At 46.5% G+C, this 21,320-nt stretch overlaps 1 protein-coding gene across 4 annotated transcripts in view; it reads left to right on the top strand.

The window, feature by feature from the left end:
* ZNRF1 (zinc and ring finger 1) overlaps window positions 1-21,320 on the top strand; it is a 99,082-nt gene that overhangs the window by 66,321 nt on the left and 11,441 nt on the right. For all 4 annotated transcript variants that reach the window (XM_035024777.1, XM_035024776.1, XM_035024775.1 and 1 more), the window contains exon 2: window positions 17,404-17,499. In XM_035024777.1, the coding sequence (XP_034880668.1) occupies window positions 17,404-17,499 (96 nt within the window). The remainder of the gene's footprint in view (window positions 1-17,403; window positions 17,500-21,320) is intronic.

The following is a 21,320-nucleotide window of genomic DNA, read 5'->3' as shown; positions in this document are numbered from 1 at the left end:
TTGGGGTAGAGGTCAGGTGACCATATAATTCCTTGTCCAGTTCCAGGCATGTTTGAGACTGAAAGAGGGGGCTCTTAAATGCATCAGGACAGGGACACCTGGGTGCCTCAGTCAGTTAGGCATTCAACTCTTGATTTCTGCTCCGATCGTGATCTCATGGGTCATTCTCCCTCTGCCCCTCCCCACCACTCATGTGCACACACGTGCTCGCTCTCTCTCTCTCTCTCAAATAAATAAATAAATAAATCTTTTTAAAAAATTACACCAGGACAACCTTAAACCGAGATTGTCCAGGCAAACCAAGACATGGACATCCCAAGAGAAAATGAGACAGAATTGACCCTGAGTTGATCATTGTTGAAGCTGGATGATGAGTACCTGGGAGCTCATTCTATTCTCTTTTTTGTTTGTCTGAAAATTTCCATAATAGAAAGTTTGTTGTTGTTGTTGTTGTTGTTGTTGTTGTTTTTTAAGGAAATATATCTATTAGACTGCTGAAGTGTTCAGAAGTCCCCACCATTCGGGAACCAGCCATTGGGTCCCCAGGCAGTTTCTGCCTGGGGCAGAAAGGTCCCTGGTGCTGTTCTTCCACCACCTCTAGGCACTTCCATGGGGGGACAAGTAGGCAAAGAGGTCCTGCCTGTTCTTGCTGCTAGGAGGAATGAGACACCAGAGAGGATTCTAACTCAACATGACTGGGTTTAGCATGGGGGCAGGGCTGACCTCTTTCCTGCCCCCAGGACCTTCAAGGCCTGCCCAGGTGGCAACCCACGCAGAGCCCTTCACATCCGCTCCGCACGATAGTGCTGCTGTAGCAGGGTGCCTGCAACTCTGTACTCGTACATGTGATTACGATCTACACCCTAGGTCAGAACCATGAGCTGGGCAGGAAGCAGCGTGACCGCAGTGGGGTTTTTTTTAAGATTTTATTTATTTATTTGAGAGAGAGAGTGAGAGAGAGAAAGAGCACAAGAGGGGGGAGCGGGAGAGGGAGAAGCAGACTCCCCGCTGAGCAGGGAGCCCGATGCGGGACTCGATCCTGGGACTCCAGGATCATGATCTGAGCCGAAGGCAGTCGCTCAACCAACTGAGCCACCCAGGCGCCCCGCAGTGGGTTTTTAACTAACATTCTGTCTCGTACACACTGCACCATCCTACTTAACTCTCACTGTGGTCTGGCAGTTGGTGGAGCCTTGAATGGTAGAAGGTAGCCCCTGCTGGGAATGGACGCAAACACAATCTGACGTACCCTTAATTTGTTATCTCTTTCTAGTTGTACAGCTGGGTCTTTTTCACACAGTTCCATGAAGTGTGATACTCATTCATCCAACAGATAGTTTCAAGAGCCTATCATACGCCATGATCTGGGAACACAGCAGTAAAAGACTCTGCCTTCAAGGAGCTTATATTGAAATGGGTGTGACAGATAGCAGGTGCAGCGGTGGTGAATGCTAAGAAGAATATAAAGCACACTGGGCTAGGGAGGGTGGATTGAGATTGGTGGCTGTTAGAGGGGTTGTCCAAGGAAGTGAGAAGGAACTAGCAGATGTCAGAGGAAAGGGCACGATAGGGGACCAAAAATCAAGTATAACAACGTGGTGGGGGCAGGTAGAGGAGGGCCACCCTATTCAAATGCTGCTGATGGTTGGGGAATTGACTTTAGGATACCATCATGTGGAGGTCCTTGGTAATGGCAATTTTGGGGATTGGAGTAGTTCAAGAGTGAACGGAAGAAGAGGCAGTGTGAAGAAAGACATTGTACATAACTCTTCGCAGGTGCTCCTCGTTGTAAATGGGGCAGTTGCTGGAGGTGTGGGTGGCACTGAGAGAGTGTCATATAGGCTGGGGATGAGCACATGTATGTGGACTCAGTAGAGAGGGAAATTGTGTTTGTTGGAACTTGTAAATGGCCCTCTGGTATGCTTTAGTCAATGTTAAAGGACCCTGATCATGAAGTACGGGGCCCTGGAGGGCCTGGTTCCGTTTTCTTTTTTCTCTTGATGGTCCCTATTCTCTACACTTAAAGGTAAGTCACAAGTGTTTGCACTGTTTTCAAAATATCCCAAAATACCACATAACCTTCTGTCTGTAATCTTTTATTATCCAAATGGTTATTAACTTCTGGGTTATAAACCCAAACCCTTTTGACAATCTAAGTGTGTGGATCCATTCCCCAGAAAAAAACATCCGTGCCACAGAACCCGCCATATTATTTCAGGAGGTTGATGGATCATGTGATGTCCATCCTAGAAGTGTTCTGGTCAAGAAGCCACATGTCAGGTATGCTCAGTAGACGGTCCCACTGAAGGCTAGAAAAATCATGAAAAGAGTAAGAGCTCTGTGGCCCTGTCACCTCTCTTCTTCCCTAATAGATCATCAGTTCCTTGAGGGTAGAAATTATATTCAGTGCTTTGCCATGTTTCCTTACCACTTAATAACTAGAATAAAAATGAATGGACAGACAGGCTGACTCATTTGGTTGCTCATCCTACTTGAGTGTGGCAAATAGTTGTGCAATTGTCAGTGGTGCCCCAAGAGAGGATATCATGGTCCATTAATTTTTAGTAGAGTCAGGGAACCCCCCTACCTCCCCCCTTTAAGATTTGATCCTTTAGAAGAATAATCATGTCTCCTATAACAATCTGCATTCGTTTCCTATTACTGCTATAAAAACTTACCACAAATTTGACAACATAAATTTACTCTCTTACATTTTTGGAGGTTAAAGTCTGAAATGGTCTGACTGGGCTAAAATCAAGGCATTGGCAGAATTGCGTTTCTTCGGGAGGTTCTAGAGGAGAACCCATTCCCTCGCCTTTTCCAGCTTCTAGAGGCTCCTGCTTTTCTTGACTCATGGCCTCTTCCATTCCTCAAAGCCCACAGTGTAGCATCTTCAAATCTCTCTCTGACATCTGCTCTCCTGACTCTCCTGTCTCTCTTGTTCCCTTGTAAGGAGCCTTGTGATTATATTGGGCCCCCCTGGATAGTCTGGGATGATCTCCCATTCTAAAATCCTTAATTTATCCCTTTTTGTCATGTAAGGTGACATTCACGGTGTTTGGGATTAGGATGTGGACAACTTTGAGGAACCTTTATTCTGCCTGTCACACGTTTGTATAGCTTTTTACACATATGTTTTCATTGAATGGCTAGGCTGGCAAAATTATTCCTATTTTACAAACCAAAAAAAATGGGAGTTCAAGGAGGCTAGGTGCCTTGGCCTTGGCCACATAACTGGTGACTCAAATGCCGGAATTCTGAGTCCAGACCCATGTTGTTCTATTTTGTTTGGTTGCTTGTGTTTTTGATTCTGTTATCTTCCACAGATTTCATTAAGTGATATTTATCAATATTTAGGTACCTGATGCCAATATTTTGGGAAGTTGATGTGCTGACTCGAAATGAGGAGATGTCAAAATCTATGCAAAAGTAGTCATCAAGGCAAAAATGTCAACATGGAGAAGGAAGTCCCATTTTATGTGGTCTTCCCATTTCTTAAAGTGTATGGGGTGCAATACAAGGTCAGCTTACTGGCTTAATATTTTATCCACTGACATACAGTTGATTTTACATGTTACATCATATCACAGGTTTTTTGCTTGCCAGCCAGCCAGGTTACTTATCATTAGGAGACCCCTGACTTTCTTCACCATGGAACTAGTACTGTGAATAAGGATTTGTGAGTTATTGCCTTGTTCCTGCTGCCACGTTGGCGTGTCTTTCCTCTTGCTAGGCTCTCTCCGTATCCCATTTTTGTCTACCAGCCTGAAAGCAATCTGAACCAGAGATGAAGAAACCCAGTACATTAGCACACTTTATGTGTCTTGATAGTGGTCATACACTATTTTAGGGAGCTTAGAATTGACGATCCTTCTAGCTCATGCTTTGTGTCTGGAGGGTCTCTGGGGAATCCTTTTAACTCATCCGTTGGTCAGTACCTCCTAACTCTCTAGGGTCTTTCCATCTCCTCTGTGGTACTCACAGCTGTGGATGACAAAAAAAGCAAGGACTGAGGCATGAAGGCCTTCTCTTACCCTTAGAGCTCCCTTTGATAAGATTGATTGTTCTACTGCTGTTAGGCTTTCAAAAACAACCCCATTCTATTCTTCTGGCTTCTTCCTCTTTAGATTCCATTTCAAAGCACAGTTGTGGCCTACAGGACTGTGTCCTCTGAGTTCCTGCTTCCATCTACTTCTGTGTTGGAGGTACAGCTGAGCAGAGGATGCCCTCCTGGGAAGGGGCCAGGTCTAGACCCAGGCAAGAAGCCAGCCGGCATTCATTCTGCCAAGTAGCCAAGCTCAGCCTGCAGTATTGCTGCGTGCCAGGGCCCAAGCTGGAGCTGATAGTTGTTAGGAAGTGAATACACAGCAGCACATGGGCTGCATCCTGAGATTACATTGAGAGCCTCAAGGAGCTTTCCAGCAGACCTCCAGTGACATGAAGGCCAGGGCTGTCCACATCAATAGTGCCAGGCAAATGGTGTTTCTTAGTATGAGCCGTCACTTAGATGTGAGTGTCATGTCCATTTGCCTGGTGAGTCAGATTCTGGTTGAACATGATATAGTAGTATGTTCAAGTATTTTCCTTCTTGTCAGTGAAATTCCTATCAGCCATATGGACACTGGGGTAGACAATGCCTTCAGGAACTCAGAAATAAACTATTGATCCTATATAGATTTTGTGTGAAACTTTCTTTCTTTGTCCTTTCCTTTCTGTAACTCTCCTTTTTGCCTCTAATTCCACCTCCAAAAACTTCATTAAAAAAAGCAAAGTTCGTTAAAGGTTGATTTTTTTTTTTTTTTAATAAATCAATCAAGACCCCAGGATTTGAAAAAGAGTATATGCAGTGGAGAAACAGGCCAGCAACAGGGTGGTTCTAAGCACAGTCCTGGCTGCTGGCACCTGCCGTGAATAAAGCTAGACCTGCATGGCTGGTGTCCTACTCAGACAGTGTCCCCCTCTGGAATTGGAAAAAGTGAGGCTCCCTTCTAGTGCTAATCAGTCCACAAATCCTCTGCAGGTGATAACTGCCCTTTTTTGCCTAGAGACCAGATTTTATTGTTCCCTTTGTCTTTTTTGAGGTCACGTGTTCCGGGGCCCCATTGTTTGCTGTTGAATCTATGAAGAAAAGGCTGAGGATTTCTGCCCACTCCTAAGAGTGTTGTCTGGCATTGCCCAAACACCGGAAAGCCCATTCAGCAGTGGCTATGGGTATTGGGTCCAAGGGCCATAGGCGTGTGGTGTGTTAAGGATTGGAATGAAGGTGGGGCAGCCATTGAGAGGAAAGCATGGTATTCAGCTAAATAACTGGCATTTCCTGGCCAGACCAGTCTGTCCCGTTGCCTAGCTTTTGGTGATCACTAATATCTAAGAATTTAAAGAAATTCTAGCTTGACTCCTTAGATACTATTATTTTTGTAATAGATGGTCTATCCTTCAAATAAGACATCTCTAAAATAAAAGCCAAATGTTCATCTGGAGTCCATATATACACTTTTTTCTTTTCTTTTTTGTTTTTTTTTTAATTTTATTTATTTATTCATGAGAGACAGAGAGAGAGAGAGAGGCAGAGGGAGAAGCAGGCTCCCAAGGAGCAGGGAGCCCGATGCGGGACTCGATCCAAGGACTCCAGGATCATGACCTGAGCCGAAGGCAGTCGCTTAACCAACTGAGCCACCCAGGCGCCCCATATATACACTTTTTGAATCATGATTGGATGGCCCTAAACTTGCCTAAGCATGCTAGCCAGGTGACAAGGGATTATATTTGACATTCATCTTCCCTGGCCACTAGTTGGGGACTTGATCACACTCACTCTGAGGCTTTTTTTTTTTAAAGGTATTGTGTTTTTTTTAAGATTTTATTTATTTATTTGAGAGAGAGAATGAGATAGAGAGCATGAGAAGGGGGAGGGTCAGAGGGAGAAGCAGACTCCCCGCTGAGCAGGGAGCCCGATGTGGGACTCGATCCCGGGATTCCAGGATCATGACCTGAGCCAAAGGCAGTGGCTTAACCAACTGAGCCACCCAGGCACCCTCACTCTGAGGCTTTTATCTTTTCCATATTCATACTTGCTCAGTCTTCAGTAATCAGACCATCATGTCCCCACCTCCCCCTCTCCCCATCACCCCCTCCTCAACAGTCCTTCTAGGGCCTCTCTCTGGAAGAAATGAGTTACAATGTCAAAGGAAACAGAACTGATTAGTAGTCATAGCTCCTGTTCTGGCAAATGCCTTTCCTCTTCTTCACTTGGCTGGAATGCTGCCATAGGGCTCCGCCTGCCTAGAGTTGCTGTAGCAGCAGGGTGGGTTTGATGTCATCAGGCACCTATCCATGTGCACACCCTGCAGATCTTTGTTCCCTCTGTAGATGTCTTCATTGAGCCTGTTCTCATTTGCAGTAAATGAACAGGAATAAATAAATGCATTGGGTATATGGTGGGATTTGGTCTATGTATTTCTTTAAATATCCGTATATGTATTTCTCATATATTCACTGATTCTAAGGCACATATATTTCACAATTTAACCACTCAAAAATCAGGATGTATCATAGAATCACATCTTAAAGTTATAATTGGCAGGGTTTTTTTTTTTTCCACTCTTGAAGGTTTTTAATGGTGTCTCTTTAAATTGATGGCATCTTAGGGTCCACAAAATATGTAGGATCAGCTCATTTTTTTTGCTTTGCCTGAAGAACAGGCGAAGAAATGAAATAGGGAGATCTAACAGTTTGCCTCAGTATATTTGAGCTATACTGAGTGCAGCCTCGTAAAATGGCCACCCCACATTCCACATGTCTCTTTCTCTGCACAGAACACTTGCGCATCTATCTTTGGTTGGGCTTTAGAACAATACTGGGCACTGTAGAAATATTTCTAAGTTGCTTACAGAAGGACACCTGGCTAGTGCTAGGGAGAGCCTGGTTCTTCAGACTCCTGATAAGATTTTCTTTCCTCCAAACCAGTCAGCCTAGAATCCAGAAACAGCAAAAATACGTTGGGGCTGTAATACACTGCGCTTGGAGTAGAGAATGGAGATCACTACTGAAAGAATCTTTATGGTCCCAACACCCACAGAAGAAAAAGCCAAGCACAATATATTATCACTATAGAATACATAGACATTGAGAATGATAAGTATGTGGATTGTTGCTGATGCAAGGAAATATATATATTGAAAAAGCAGAATATGAATATCCAGACAGAAAGGATTCTGGGAAAATAGTGGCTGGAATGCATGTCTCATCTTTTTGACTTACAATGAATGCCAGCTATTTACCTCTTTGAGCCAAGCAGTGGGGCAGGAAGCCATGGCCCAGGAGTTAGAAAGGCTGAGCTCCCGAGAAAATGCTAAGACATAGAAGTTATGAAGGTGGAGATTGAAGATAAGAGACCTGGAAAATATATAAGACATTTGACATACAAGTAATAGGAATAATAGAAGGAGAAGAAGGCAGAGGAAGAGTGTATTGGTCAGGACAGGCTAGAACTAGATTGAGAATGAAATAACAAATACTCCCACAAGCTCAGTAGTTTAAACTCAACAAATTCATTTTTCCCCCACACTGCAGTATCCCATACAGGTCATGGTTGGGCGGTGTGGAGTGGTGGTCTGCTCATTGTTACTTAGGAACCTGAGGTGGTAGGCAGCAGTGCAGGTCTGTGGTGAATCATGAGCTAATGCTTAAAGTCTGCTTGGCAGTGCATACATTACTTCTACTCACATTTCACTAGCCATTGCAAATCACAAAGGGAGTAAGCAAGTGCAATCCTACTATAATGTATAGCTAGAAGGAGGAACACTAGAAATACTTGGTCAAGGGCACTCATGACTTACCACTAGGGGAATAACTAAGAAACATCTAAGCATATCCTGGTAAAATATCTGAACTCTAAGGATGAAAGGAAAAATCTTTCAAGTTTTCAGTCTGAAGGAATATATTATTTACAAAGGAAAAAGAACCACACTAGAATCAAATTTTCTATTTGCAACACCAAAAAGCTAGAATATGGTAGAATTTTATCTGTAGACCATTGAGGAAAAAAAGGAAAACAACGATCCTATACTCAGACTTTTATTCAACATGGTATTAGAAGTCTTAGCCAGGGGAATTAGGCAAGAAAAAGAAAAGTCATCCAAATTGGAAATGAAAAAGCAAAGTATCAGATGACATAATATTGTATAGAAAACCCTAAAGCCTCCACCAAAAAATTGTTTTACCTAATAAATAAATTCAGTAGTCAATGACGTATCTGAAAAAGAAATTAAGAAAACTATTCCAGGGGCACCTGGGTGGCTCAGTCATTAAGCGTCTGCCTTCGGCTCAGGTCATGATCCCAGGGTCCTGAGCTCCCTGCTCAGCGGGAAGCCTGCTTCTCCTCCCTTTCACACTCCCCCTGCTTGTGTTCCCTCTCTTGCTGTCTCTCTCCCTCTGTCAAATAAATAAATAAACTCTTAAAAAAAAAAAAAAAGAAACAAAGAAAACTATTCCATTTATAGTAGCAACAAAAACAAATACTTAGGAATAAATTTAACCAAGGAGGTGAAAGATTTGTACACTGAAAGCTATAAGACATTGATGAAAGAAATTGAAGAAGACACAAATAAATAAAAATATTCCATATTCATGGATTGGAAGAATTTATACTGTTAAAATGTGATCTACACATTCAGTACAATCCATATCAAAATTCTAGTAGGATTTTTCACAAAAATAGGAAGAACAATCCTAAAATGTGTATGGAATCACAAAAGATCCTGAATAGCCAAAGCAATCTTGAGAAAGAAGGATAAAGCTGGAGGTATCACGCTACCTGATTTCAAGCTATGTTAGTAAGCTATTGTAATCAAAACAGTATGGTATTGGCATAAAAACAGATGCATAGACCAGTGGAACAGAATAGAGGCCAAAAATAAACCCATGCATATATGGTCAATTAATTTTTTACAAAGGCACTGAGACTACACAATGGAGAAAGGATAGTCTGTTCAGTAGCGTTAGGAAAATTGGTTAGCCACATGCAAAAGAATGAAACTGGGTCCCTATCTTACACCATACACAAAAATCAACTCAAAGTGGATTAAAGACTTTAGTACAAGACCTGAAACTATACAATCTTGCAATTTATAATTGAAATTTGTAAGAGAGCATGTCCCCACTGTCACCTGTCACCCCTGGTACTTACTGTGCTTGTGAGCTTGACCCTCACTGTCCTAACACACCAAATTCTCTGGCACCTCTATCCCCATCGGAGGGGCCTTCCCTGACCACTGTAGCTAAATTAGTGTATGCACACACACACACACACACACACAGCCCCCTCACTGCTTGATACTTTTTTTGGTGATTTATGATGAAAATTTCAAACGTACAGGAAAGTGGAAAGAAATTTGACTTATGCATCATTTTTTGATGCGTCTCTTTTCAATGCACACGTCAGTACACGTTGCTCCACATGCTTCAGCATGTATATCATTAACTACAGTTCAATATTTGCTTAGTTTTTTTTCCGGTTAAGGTAAAATTTATAAACACTGAAATCTCAAATCTTAAGTGTATATTCACTGAATTTTGACATGTACACACATATGTGTAACCCAAACCCTCTTCATGATATAGGCATTTCATCACCCCCAAAAGGTCTCTCATCCCCTTTTCAGTTCATTTCTGCCCCAACTCTTAACTGTTAGAGACGGGCACTGTTCTGATTTTTTCCACTACAGAGTTTTCCCTGTTGTAAAGCTTCATACATTTAGAATCATAATGTGTGCTCCTTTTTGTCCTTCCTCAGCATGTTTTTAATATCCATCCATGTGGTTGCATGTATCTGTAGTCTTGCTTTTTATTGCTGAGTAGTGTTGCATTGTATTCCATCATGCTGCAGTTAATGTACCTGTTCCTTTGATGGACAGTTGAGTTATTTCCAGTTTTTGCTTGTTATGACTAAAGCTGTGATGAAAATTCTTACAAACATCTATTTGTAGACATAGGTCTTCATTTCTTTTGGGTAATTATGTAAATGAGGAGTTGCTTAGGTCAGGCCAGGTATATGTTTTGTTTTATAAAGAACTACCAGACCGTTTCTCAAAATGGCTCCTGCCAGCAATGCCTGAGAGTTCCAGTTGCCCTACATCCTCACCAACATTTGATGTTGCCAGTCTTTTAAACTTTATTGTTTGGCAATTTAATAAATAGATGTATTGGGGTTCTCCAGAGAAACAGAGCCAGTGCAGGGGGGGAAGGAGAGAGGGAAAGAGAAAGTGATTTATTGTAAGGAATTGGCTCATGCAGTTATGGAAACTAAGAAATTCCATGATCTGTCATCTGCAAGCTCAAGATCCAGGAACGCCTTCTGGAGTTGGTTCCAGTTTGAGTCTGAAGGCCTGAGAACCAGGAGAACCAATACTGTACGTCCTGGTCTGACGACAGAAGACCAGTGCCCCCGATCAGCGAGGCAGACAGCTCAAAACCTCCTTTTCTCCATCTTTTATTCTGTCCAGCATTTCCAGTGGATTGGACAATGCCCACCAACATTGGGGAAGGCAATCTGCTTTATTTTTTCTACCGGTTCAAATGTTAAATTTCATTGAGGAACACCCTCACAAACACACCTAGAAATAACGTTTAACGAAATATTTGGGTACCCCATGACCCAGCAAGTTGACACATAGAGTTAACCATCACAACAGACATGTTAAAATAAACACACACACACACTTTAAACTGATTTTAGGTGTCAGTGTGGCTGTCTCCTAATACCCACTTACGAGAATTTTCTTGGCTCCTGAGGCAACAGGTGAGCCTCAGTCCCTGGAATGGAACTGCTGAAGCTGAGTCCAGAAGAGAGGTGTTGAAAGAAGCAAGTCAGAACTGCTGGGCCTTTTCCTAGTCCAGAAAGTTCTCTAGGCAAGGGTGCCTTAACAACTCATAAATTGTGCTTTGGTTTCCAGTTATTTCTCAGGGGTTGGGCGGGAAAGTATGTGTGAAGAATGGGATATCCACAGCCTCTGCGCTTGGGACTCATCTCCAGCAGTATAGAAATGTCAAAGAAAGTCCCTTGTTACCCCTTGATCTTTCTTTTTTTTTTTTTTTTTTTTTAAGATTTTCTTTATTTATTCATGAGAGACAGAGAGAGAGAGACAGAGGCAGAGGGAGAAGCAGGTTCCCCGCGGAGCAGGGAGCCCGATGCGGGACTCGATCCCAGGACCCTGGGATCATGACCTGCGCCGAAGGCAGACGCTTAACCGACTGAGCCACCCAGGCGTCCCCCTTGATCTTTCTTTTGTAATAAATCCCATTTTACAGGGGTGCTCGGGTGGCTCAGTAGGTTAAGCCTCTGTCTTCGGCTCAGGTCGTGATCCCAGGGTCCTGGGATTGAGCCCTGCATTATTAAGTCTGCTTCTCCTTCACCCTCTGCTGCTCCCCTTACTTACGCGTGTTCTTTCTCTCTCTCTCTCTCTCAAATAAGTAAAATCTTTATAAAAAATCCCATTTTACCAAATTCATTTAATCAAATCTCATTTCACAGACATGCACCACAGGATGTGAGAGGGAAAGATCCAGGCTGGAAACTAGGAACTGAACAATAGAGACATGGTGTTGAGGGTGGTGCTCTCTGAGCCCCCCTGGGTGAGGGGAATCTACATCAGCCCCTCTTCCCTGGGACAGGAGGTCCTGCCTGGGTGGCCTGGCTTCCTTTTCCTTGGTTGCTTCTTTAGATTCTTCTCCCTTTAGGTGATCCCAGAGACAGGCAGAACTGGGGCAGCGTTAAAATAGCGCATCAGCATAGGAGGGAGGGTCAGGGAGGGAACTGGGGCAACATGCAGAGCACACGTCCCGCCCCAAGAAATCAGGTCTTAAAGGAGAAGGTTGCAGTTCTGGCAAATGAGAAAAACTGATTTACATCACAAGATAAATGTTGTGGAGGCCTGGAGGATCATAACTTGAGGCAGTTGCCCTGTCCTGGAAGGACCTGGGTGCAGGAAGATGCTTACCGTACATGACTGTGTGCATTCCCGGGTCTCTGTTGGTTCACCTACCGGTGGGCTTACCCTGACCTTGCGGTTACAGGGGTCAAGGCCCTGCACTGGGTGGCGAGTGCGGGTTTGTCTTCTCCCAGGAGCTCTGGTTTGTAGCCCAGCTGAGGATTCCCCCATTTACGCAATCCGCTGTTGAAAGACAGGAAGCAGCAGCTGGGCTCTGGCTGATCACACTCCCGTGGGCTGTTCTGGCTGTATAATTTTGAGCTGCTTTGATGACGAGAAAGAGCAGAAGTAAGGTCCCCATTAGAAGGGCGCCTCTAGATTGGGGTAGAGGAATCCTGTAGCAGCGTTTGCTTGGAAGAGCCCATCCGGGGCAGAATCAGGGCATTACAGACAGATTCCCCTTGGTGCCCTGTCATTCATCCCTTCCTCATTTTGAGAGGTTGGCAGCAAAGGACCAGGAACCCTGTAACTTCCTTGCTTCTGCCACAGCCCGGTGGGAGAGGAACCACTGTCAGACTTGGCCAGCAATCCAGAGCTAGCCGGCCCTTCACTCTGTCAGTGGCCCCTATTAAAGCCCCAACACGTGCTTTCCGCCTCCCAGCTCCCAGGGTGCGGTGGGTCTCAGGTGCAGGCAGGGAGTCTGTCCCAAAGGCTCCACCTGTAGCTCTCTCATGAAGGAAGGCAAAGCATGTCTTCCACACACTTCTTGAGTGCTGATGAAGGGCTCTTCTGAAATTTGACTCAGTCTTGTCCACTGAGTGACTTTGTGAACCTTTGTCTTTGTCCACAGGGCTGATTTTAATTTGGCCTAAACTTTTTTCCCAAATGGTATCAAAATTTCCTAGCTGTTTTCACCTTCAGATAGCTCATAAAGATCACAGTATTTATCATTCCGTAGGGCTGTTGATGCTGAATCGTGTGACTGGACATTTGCAAGAAAAGATTGGGGTAGTAGAGTGCTGGCATCCATCTTGATGTCAGATGACCTTTCAGGAAAGAAGGTGGGGACATTAGTTTTTTCCCCTTAGCTCTCCTTGTCTTTCCAGCCCTCTTACCTCATGTCCTTTATTTTCCATTTAAAAGGTAATTTGCAAACTCGGCACCTTAACAACCAGAGCTACAGGCTTGGTGCCAAGTAGAAAGCACAGCTCAGTCCTTCCATGTTAACACAGTGCCCAGGAAAAAAAAAATTCCCCGATTGTTTCTCTTTATGAGATTATCCAGGCCCACGGTGCTTCAGAAGAAATTGCTGGGACAGTGTGGAGGATTTGAAGTTATTATTTACTAATACCCAGCGTCTGTGTAGTGTTTATGTTCCTTTTGTCATACGTCACCTCCTCCTTAGACCAGCCCACCTGTCACCCAGCTTGGCAAGCAGGGCACACACACAGTTAACAGTAGTACCCACTCCGTAATCTCGTAAATGCAGACACATACGGCCCATTGGCTGCTCACTTACAGTAACAACTCAATGCACGCAAGCTGTTGTCTGTCATCACATGCAAGAGGCTGAACAGGGAGCCTCATTCCACACGGGCAGTATGGAAAGTGCCATGCACGGTGCTCCAGAATTTCAGAGGAAACAGATGGGACAAGCAGAGATGGCCACCCCTCCCCCACCCGGCACACTTTGCATGACCTGCGGCCTCTCTGCCCTGCTGCTCCACCAGCCCCCACCTCCCGGCCCCCCCAAATCCTTCCCCAGCCCTCCTCTTCCTTCCTCCTCTTTCAGGGCTGCCGGGCTTGATGATACATTTGATTAGCTTCTTGGGCGCTTTCAGGTTTCTTACCTCATCTGATCCTTGCAAGAGAGAGGCAAAGTCTTCTTTTTCCCGATGAGAAAACGGAGGTCCGGGGAGTGTAGAGTACTTAACCACATCTCGAAGCTGGAAAACCCAGGTCATCTTGTCATTTCCCACTCACGTAATAGACCCTGAATTATTTTTTGATCCTTAACCCCGCCCCCCATTCCAAAGGAAGGTCATGCAAGTGGCACTAACCCTGCTTTCGCTAAAATGTAGGTCTCTTCCTACCACAATGGTGCTTCCTCTCCCGGTGTAATGTTTCCCAGCCCACCTCTTCTTAAAACCCTCTTCTGAAATGTTTTCCCAGCACCACCAAGCAGTTAACCCAATTTCAACACTGTCTACTTGGAGATAGCATCAGACCGCACAGGTTAAGGGCTCCGTCCCCCACGACTGCCCCCCACTTCAGACCGCAGTCACAAGTACAGGTTGTCACCTTCACTTCTGCCTGACTGGCTCTTAATCAGACGTTCCCATGACCCCCTTCTCGGGTTCGTTTAATTTGCTGGAGCACCTCACAGGACTCAGGAAAACATTTTACTTACTTGATTACCAATTTATTATATAAGGATATAACTCAGGAACAGCCAGATGGAAGAGATGCAGAGGGCAAGGTATGGGGACAGGGCATGGAGCCCCTGTGCCCTGTCGTGGGGCGCCACCCTCCCTGAATTTTCATGTGTTCACTGCCCTGGAAGCTCTCTGAGCCCCATCCTCTGGGGTTTTTATGGAGACTTTATTACATAGGCATTATTGATGAAATCAGTGGCCATTGGTGATTGAACTCCATCTCTAGCCCCCACCCCTCCCCAGAGGTTGAGGGGTAGGACCAAAAGTTCGGACCCTCTAATCAGCTGGTTGGTTCCCCTTGCAACTAGCCCCCATCCTTAGTTTACCAAGGAACTTTCCCAAAGTGACCTCATTAACATAAATTTTGGTGTGGTTGAAAGGGACTCGTTATGAGTAACAAGACATTCCTTTCACCCTATGGCTCTGGAGCTATTTCAGGAGCCAGTGACAAAAGACCAAATACTACTGGTCTTATTATGTTAGGAAATTCCCAGGGTGTTAGGAACTCTGTGCCAGGAACAGAACGAAGACCAAATACATAGTTCTTATTGTAAATCACAATATCACAAGGGTAGTCGGCTCCTTCTTCCCGTTAGAAAGGACTTGAGATGGCCAGCTAAGAAATCCGACCAATCTCAGCCCCACCCCCTCAAGAGTTTGAGCCCGAGTCTTCTTCAAGGCCTCTTTCTCTTTACAATGAGGGCACTGGCCTAAACCTGGGAATCTCACCTTGGTTTGTTTTTTGTAGGACATAAATGTCCAGTGACATTTCCTTGTAGACCTTCTCGTTGGGTGGCCTACTTCCCAGTACCTTAGCTATAACTTGACTCCCTGTCCTGCATTCAAGGAGTCATGTTGGGATGCAGGGGTGATTGATGCTATTATAGTGATAACCACGAATCTGTTCTAAGTTATCAGGAAAGTGAGTAATGTGAAGCGTAAGGCCTTTTATCAGTAGTAACAGTTCACTTCAGCACCTCCCAGCGACTGTATTGGGGCCCGGTGTCAGAGGAGCTAGTCCAGAGTGTGTCCACCCTGGCACGCCCTCAGCTCTGAGCCCTCAGCCTGCAGACAGGGTGCTAACGTAACAAGTTTTTAAACTAGAAATGTCCTGTAGTCATTTAAGGTAACATAAAACCTTGGCCTTTTGAGTCAGAAAAAAACGGTAAAGGAATCTCTAAAGAAAATATTCCTTAATATTGGTTTATCTGCAGGGCCTGGGCATGAGGGCAGAACCAAGGCTTCAGAGGGACCTAGGGTGGATGTGGAGACATCCTCGTTGTACAAGACTCAAGTTCATTACTCACCTGTCCACCACGTGTGTCACACTGTGTCTGTAGATTTCTAAACTGGGTTAGAAAAGATCAGCCTGGCACATCTGAGATCGGGTTTTGCCAGAAAACTGGGGATGGACCCTCCCCCTACCAATGTTTCTTTTCAGTCTTCTGGTTTTGTTATTAATGGATTCATAACCACCCAGAGATCAGAAAGTACAGCCCTTGCTCTAAGCTTGGCCAGAATCCTTGGATTGATAGCACTTGCAAGACTTTTTAGCTGAGACACAGGATGCTCTTGATTTTTGAGGAAAGGGGTCGGGGAAATGGGGACTGTGCCACGGAGTCCGAGGTCCACTTTGTCCTTAGTTAACTGGACCCTGGATTTTCTGTCTGGTCCTATAGTTCATTGTCACTGAAAAGAGGAGGGTTTGGAGAAGACTTTAAGCAAAGTCCTTGTGTCCTACATGGGAACACAGGAGCTGGCTTGCTTCCTGTCTGCACCCACAGCTGTCAAAGTCCAGGGCTTTCCATACAGAATGAGCAAGGCCTTGGGAAGAAAGGTCTGACGTCCTCCTCCGTCCGGGAGCAGCAAACAGTCAATACGAGCCCTCCGGCTTTTGTCTGTGTAATAGGAAGTGTTGCCGACAGATATTACCAGCATCCAGTGAAACTGCGCGTGGAACACTTAGACTGAAAAGTTACCGGGAGAGTCAGATTTTCACAACAAGATTTAGATGTGCTGTACTGGACCTAGGAAGTCCAGGCTGGGTGGGTAAGAATTACAGTCACAAAAGGGAGAAGCTGCAACGTGTGAAATTAGATGTGGACAAATAAGTAATAACTTTCCAGTGGTATTAGATCCTTTTGGTAGAATGGAACAGAGTCGATCATTTGAAAATAATTTCAATAAAAATAAAATGGGGGAAATTGGAAATCGTTTATCTTTAAAAAGTTGTTTATAAATAAGTCAGGGGACTGGGTTTGCTTAATGGAGTTCAGCTCAGAAGATTCTCAGTGGAAATCTCCAGTAGGGGTACAGTTCTGATGAAACTGCTCAGATGTACAAACAGTCCAGACTCCCCTGGTGGTGGAACAGCAGGGTCACCCCACCCTGTGTTCGCCAGGCGTTGTGCAACAGCTGTTACTCTCCGTGGCATACGGCCAAGGCGCGCGTGGCATCTGGGAGTGCTCCCGGAGGGCCACCCTGCTGCTCCACACTCTCAGAGGACAGCTGCCTGAGCCCCAGGGAGGCCAGGTGCCCTGGGTGAGGGATGGAGGTGCTACCTGGTTCCCGGAGGCCGGGGGAGGGATGGAGGTGCTGACCTGACCGCTGTCAGGCTTCCTGCCACAGGTGGCCCAGCCAAGTGGTTTGAGGGCTGTGAGGAGGAAGGGTATTAAATGCTTTGTTACTCAAAGACTGATGATGTGTTTGCCTTGATTGCATTCCTGCTTATCCCTGCTGCCCACTAGACCCCCCTGGGAAAGGGTCTAAAGGAAAATAAAATCAAACCAGCTGCCCGTGCCTTCTGATAAGCTTCGCCGAGACGCCTGTGGCAGGGACAGCCCTGGCGGGCCAGTGGGAGTTGGGAGGCTGTGATAAAATAACAATTAATGAAGGAAAGATCAGGTCTAGGGTGTATCTAGATTGGAATTCTCCACGTTGACTCTGACCCCACATGGCCATAGCTATCTAAGGGCCTCTGTGTTGGTTGTGGGTGTGCTTGGTTTGGAGGAAGCATTTCATACTGTTTTCCTCTCTTTCAGGTTTCAAGTGCCCCATTTGTTCCAAGTCTGTGGCTTCTGATGAGATGGAAATGCACTTTATAATGTGTCTGAGCAAACCTCGCCTCTCCTACAACGGTAAGGGTTTGGCCGGGGGAACCTCCGAGTGAGGGTCTTCCCAAGTTCACGTGGCTCTGGGCAGCATTGGCGCCCCGCGTTCCAGCAGGAATGTCTGCACAGTGTCGAGGAATCAACTGTTCCGGGGGTCTTGGTGCAGAAGCTGGGGAGGAAGCAGAGTAGAACAGGAAGGAAGGCCCGGCCAGCGGTCAGGCCCACGGCACTGGCCAGTTTCTCGGGTTGCTCAGTTAGGCCTTTGCCCATTTACACAGCTGCCAGTGGAGGGCCTGGGGGGAATGCCACCTCCTCGGGGGAGGGGGCATCGGTGCCGCTGGTGTGCATAGCAGAATAAGTTCGGTAACTGGACGCCCTTCAGGGACTAAAAATGCTGACCTGCCGCCTAGTCAGTCCACCAAGGCCACACTGCTTCCTACCTTGGAGGCTGCCTCAGAGCTGAGCAGGGAGTGCACCGGGGGTGGAATTACCAGGCCAGGCCATCCCGTGAAACACGGCACCTCTGTGGATGAAGGAAGTGTCGACATCTGCCTGGTATGCTGTGGGGAAAGATCTGAATTCAAAGTCCGCCTCCATCACTTATTGACCATACAGTCTTAGACAAGCTGCTCAGCTTAGCAGAGCCTTGGTGTTCTGGTCCGTGAAACGGGACTGTCAGTAACCTGGCTCTTAGGATTTCTGTCAGAATAATGTAAGACACTTACACCTCAAACCCTTCAATACAGAGCCTGGCACATGGTCAGTGCTCAGGAAGTTAGAGCTGGCTTTGATCGAGACAGTCACCCTCAAAGATGTGAGCCCATCCGTGGGTCTCCTCTCATCATTTTCCAGAGTGGACTGAGGTCTCTTCATTGCTGGGCGCCGTGGGCTGCCCGCAGCTCTCTGGTCTTCCACTGTTAATGTGCTTAATCTGGTCTTCAGACCATGTTCACTGGAGGAATGCATCTTCTACAAGAACAGGCACTAGGTCTGAGGGGGCATGTCCCAACCCCATCACTAGGCTGCCTTCTGGGGTTGAAGTCATAGCAGTGCTCGGGACGAATTCTGTGGTTTCTCAGTCTGTGGACTGGCTAGGAGGTGAGCCTGGGATCACTTGAGCCCCATCCTGACGATGAAAGTTTCCCCGGGTAGACTCTCCTTCCAGAGCTGTCCTTGGCCTCCTGCCTCCTCAGACCCAGATGCACACCTGCCTCCACATAGCATTAGCCTAGGGAGGCCTGATGATTCCAGATTGTTCCTGCAAAGTACATCTGACAAATCTGAACTACTCCTTCTCCTAAAAACACACCCTGCTATTCCTTTTTCTCTTACTTACTTGCTCAGCCGATTCTGTATGTGTGCGTGGGGCAGGGCCACACTCAGTCTGGTCCTGTTTGCTTGGGTCGGAGCACCAGCTGCAGGGCAAGTTATGGCCCTGTCCCCGCCCCCAGCATTCCTTCCCCTTTATTTCCCACCTGGTGCCCAGGAAGCCCCTCTTCTACCCTGTGGACAGCCGCTCCCTGTCCCTGGACACCGCTGCTCCCGCTTTTCTGAAACATCGTCATGTGAGCTCTGGGCTTCCTGTCAGACTTGTCAGTGTACGTTCCTTAAAGGATGCGCCAGCTCCACTTTGTTCTTGCTGCTCCTCGTCTCTGCCTGGGACCATGGAGGGACACGAGTCTTCTCCCGTGGCCCACAGCCCTCCCCAACGTGGCCTCAGAAACTGTGTTCACTTATTCTCCACATGTGCACAGCCCTCATGAAGACCGCTTTTTGTCCTGTGGGTGGCTGGGGAGAGCTCTGTGTAGACACTGCCTCGCTGTCATAAGAACACAAAGCAGCCTCAGAGTGGGCTCCACCCGAGAGGACTGGGCTCTTGACATCATCAGGGAGAACTCTGCAAGGGCAGCTGTGGAGGACAGAGTGCTCTTGGGCCACCTGGGTGAGAGGTACCCGCACGCCCCATTTGGAGAACAGGGAAGGTGAGGGCCTGTATGTGCCGGGTGCTGCCTGGAGCTCTCCTCCGTGCCCACAGCCATAGGGCAGGGCCTCCTCTGCCCGTCCCCTTCACTTCCATGGGAGAGCCGGCGTGGCCGCCCACAGAAGTCACCCTCAGAGTCAGAGTCCCCTTAGAGGAAGAGAAAGTTGGCCAACCAGCCTGAGACAGAACTGCAGCTTTTCCCATTCTGGCCCCATTTTCCCCTCCTCCTCTCATTGAAAGCCACTTCTTCAGGGTATGTGTGTGTGTGTGTGTGTGTGTGTTTGTAAACTAGAGGCTTTAAACTCAAGGTCCTCTTTTGCAAAAGCCAGTCCTTCCCGGCAGAGGCAAGGGAGAGGCATGCTGCAGCCGGTCTTGTTGGTGGGATTTGACTTAAGGCCATGAAGATGCTTCAGAAATGATGGTTGGCCTCTCTCTCTGGACACTTACGCCTTCATGGCTGGGCTCCCAGGAGCCAGGCTCTGTGTTCACTGAAGACGTCTGAACCTTCCAGATAAGAGAAGGCGTTTGCCACCTGGGGTGTATATGTGGAGTGGAAGTCTCCAGAGCTGGTCTAGGGTCTGTTCTAATTCACGTAAAGGACAGGGCTTTCAGGGGCCATAGGCCCCCCAAGTCAGGACCTCTGGGTGTTTATTTTGGTTTTGCCAATAACATACTTTACCCATGATTCCTCATCATCCCATCCTCCCCACCTTCACTTTATCTTTTCTATGTAAAAGAAATGTGAGGAGACTTAAAGAATCTGTAGAGTGTGGAGCTCCCAGAATCTTCTGGAAGGTGGGCAAGATGGGTCTTTCTTAGTGGATAGAGAGCGAAGTGCTATTTTCTTATGAAGATTCACCAGAACTCGTGGTCACTCCCCTGGAGATTTCTCATCTACACACACATATACACACATTTTCTGTAATTGCTGGTGCTAATTGGGGAAATTTCTAGAAAATTTACAGTGGTTATATAAGATGAAATTTAGTTAACCGCCAAAGGAAAAAAAGTAGAAACCTCCTAAATGAGGCAGATAGAAAGTAGTATTTTTCTTATTATGAGGGTTGGCCTGAGCTGTGGGTTGGAAAGCCTCCAGTAGCGGCCTGCCAGATTTAAAAAAAAAAAAAAAACCAACTTAGGAAAGGCAAGACTAGTTTAACTGGTCCACCCAGTGCTCAAGAGAAATGTGAAGAGCCGGAACTGGAACTCCCAAGGCAAGCACCTGGCTCGCAAGGCTTGTGAGTAGCCACCCCAGGCTGAGGGTGCAGGGAGGGTGCCTGACCCCAGAGCACTGAATGTTCCATCCTTCCTTCTCCTCCACAGCGGCTCTGAACTCAGGACCCCTAGGAGATGAGGGAGGAGTTGGTGGGTCCCACTTTTGTGGGTAAATGCAGTGAGCTTGAATGGGCCTTTAGTTCTCTCCCTTCCCAACATCTGTTTGTAGTTCTGAGACCAGAGAGCTCGCCCTCAACAATATGCAGTCCAATTTTGACCTTCACATTGCTCAGCCTGCAGAATGAGCCTTGAGATGGGCTGGAGGACCTGATTTTGCTGTGAACAGAAGAGAGTCCTAATACCCTGGGGGGGCATGATTGATGGCCAGCTGTCCATGGAAAGTTTAGGGGGCCTTGATTCCAAGAGCAGCCAGGGGTCCGTGGTCCCGGTGGATTCTGGGGTGTTTCGGGTTCCTTTGCCAGCAGTACTGAGGAGAACTTGGTGGCTATCGAAACGGCTTCAGGAGATGCTCAGCTCTCTTCTGGAGTGCTCACCCATGCCCTGCTTCTTAGGTCCTAACTACCTTCTCTCCTCCTCTCTGCCTAAAGTCATTGCCCCCAACTTCAGGGCTCTGAAAATGCTGCATGTCACA

Source organism: Mirounga leonina, unplaced genomic scaffold, assembly GCF_011800145.1.
Source record: "Mirounga leonina isolate KUSES-001 unplaced genomic scaffold, KU_Mleo_1.0 Mir_180, whole genome shotgun sequence".
Lineage (NCBI taxonomy): Eukaryota > Metazoa > Chordata > Mammalia > Carnivora > Phocidae > Mirounga > Mirounga leonina.
Note: the sequence above shows the minus strand (reverse complement) of the source record. Positions and strands in the feature narration are given on the sequence as shown.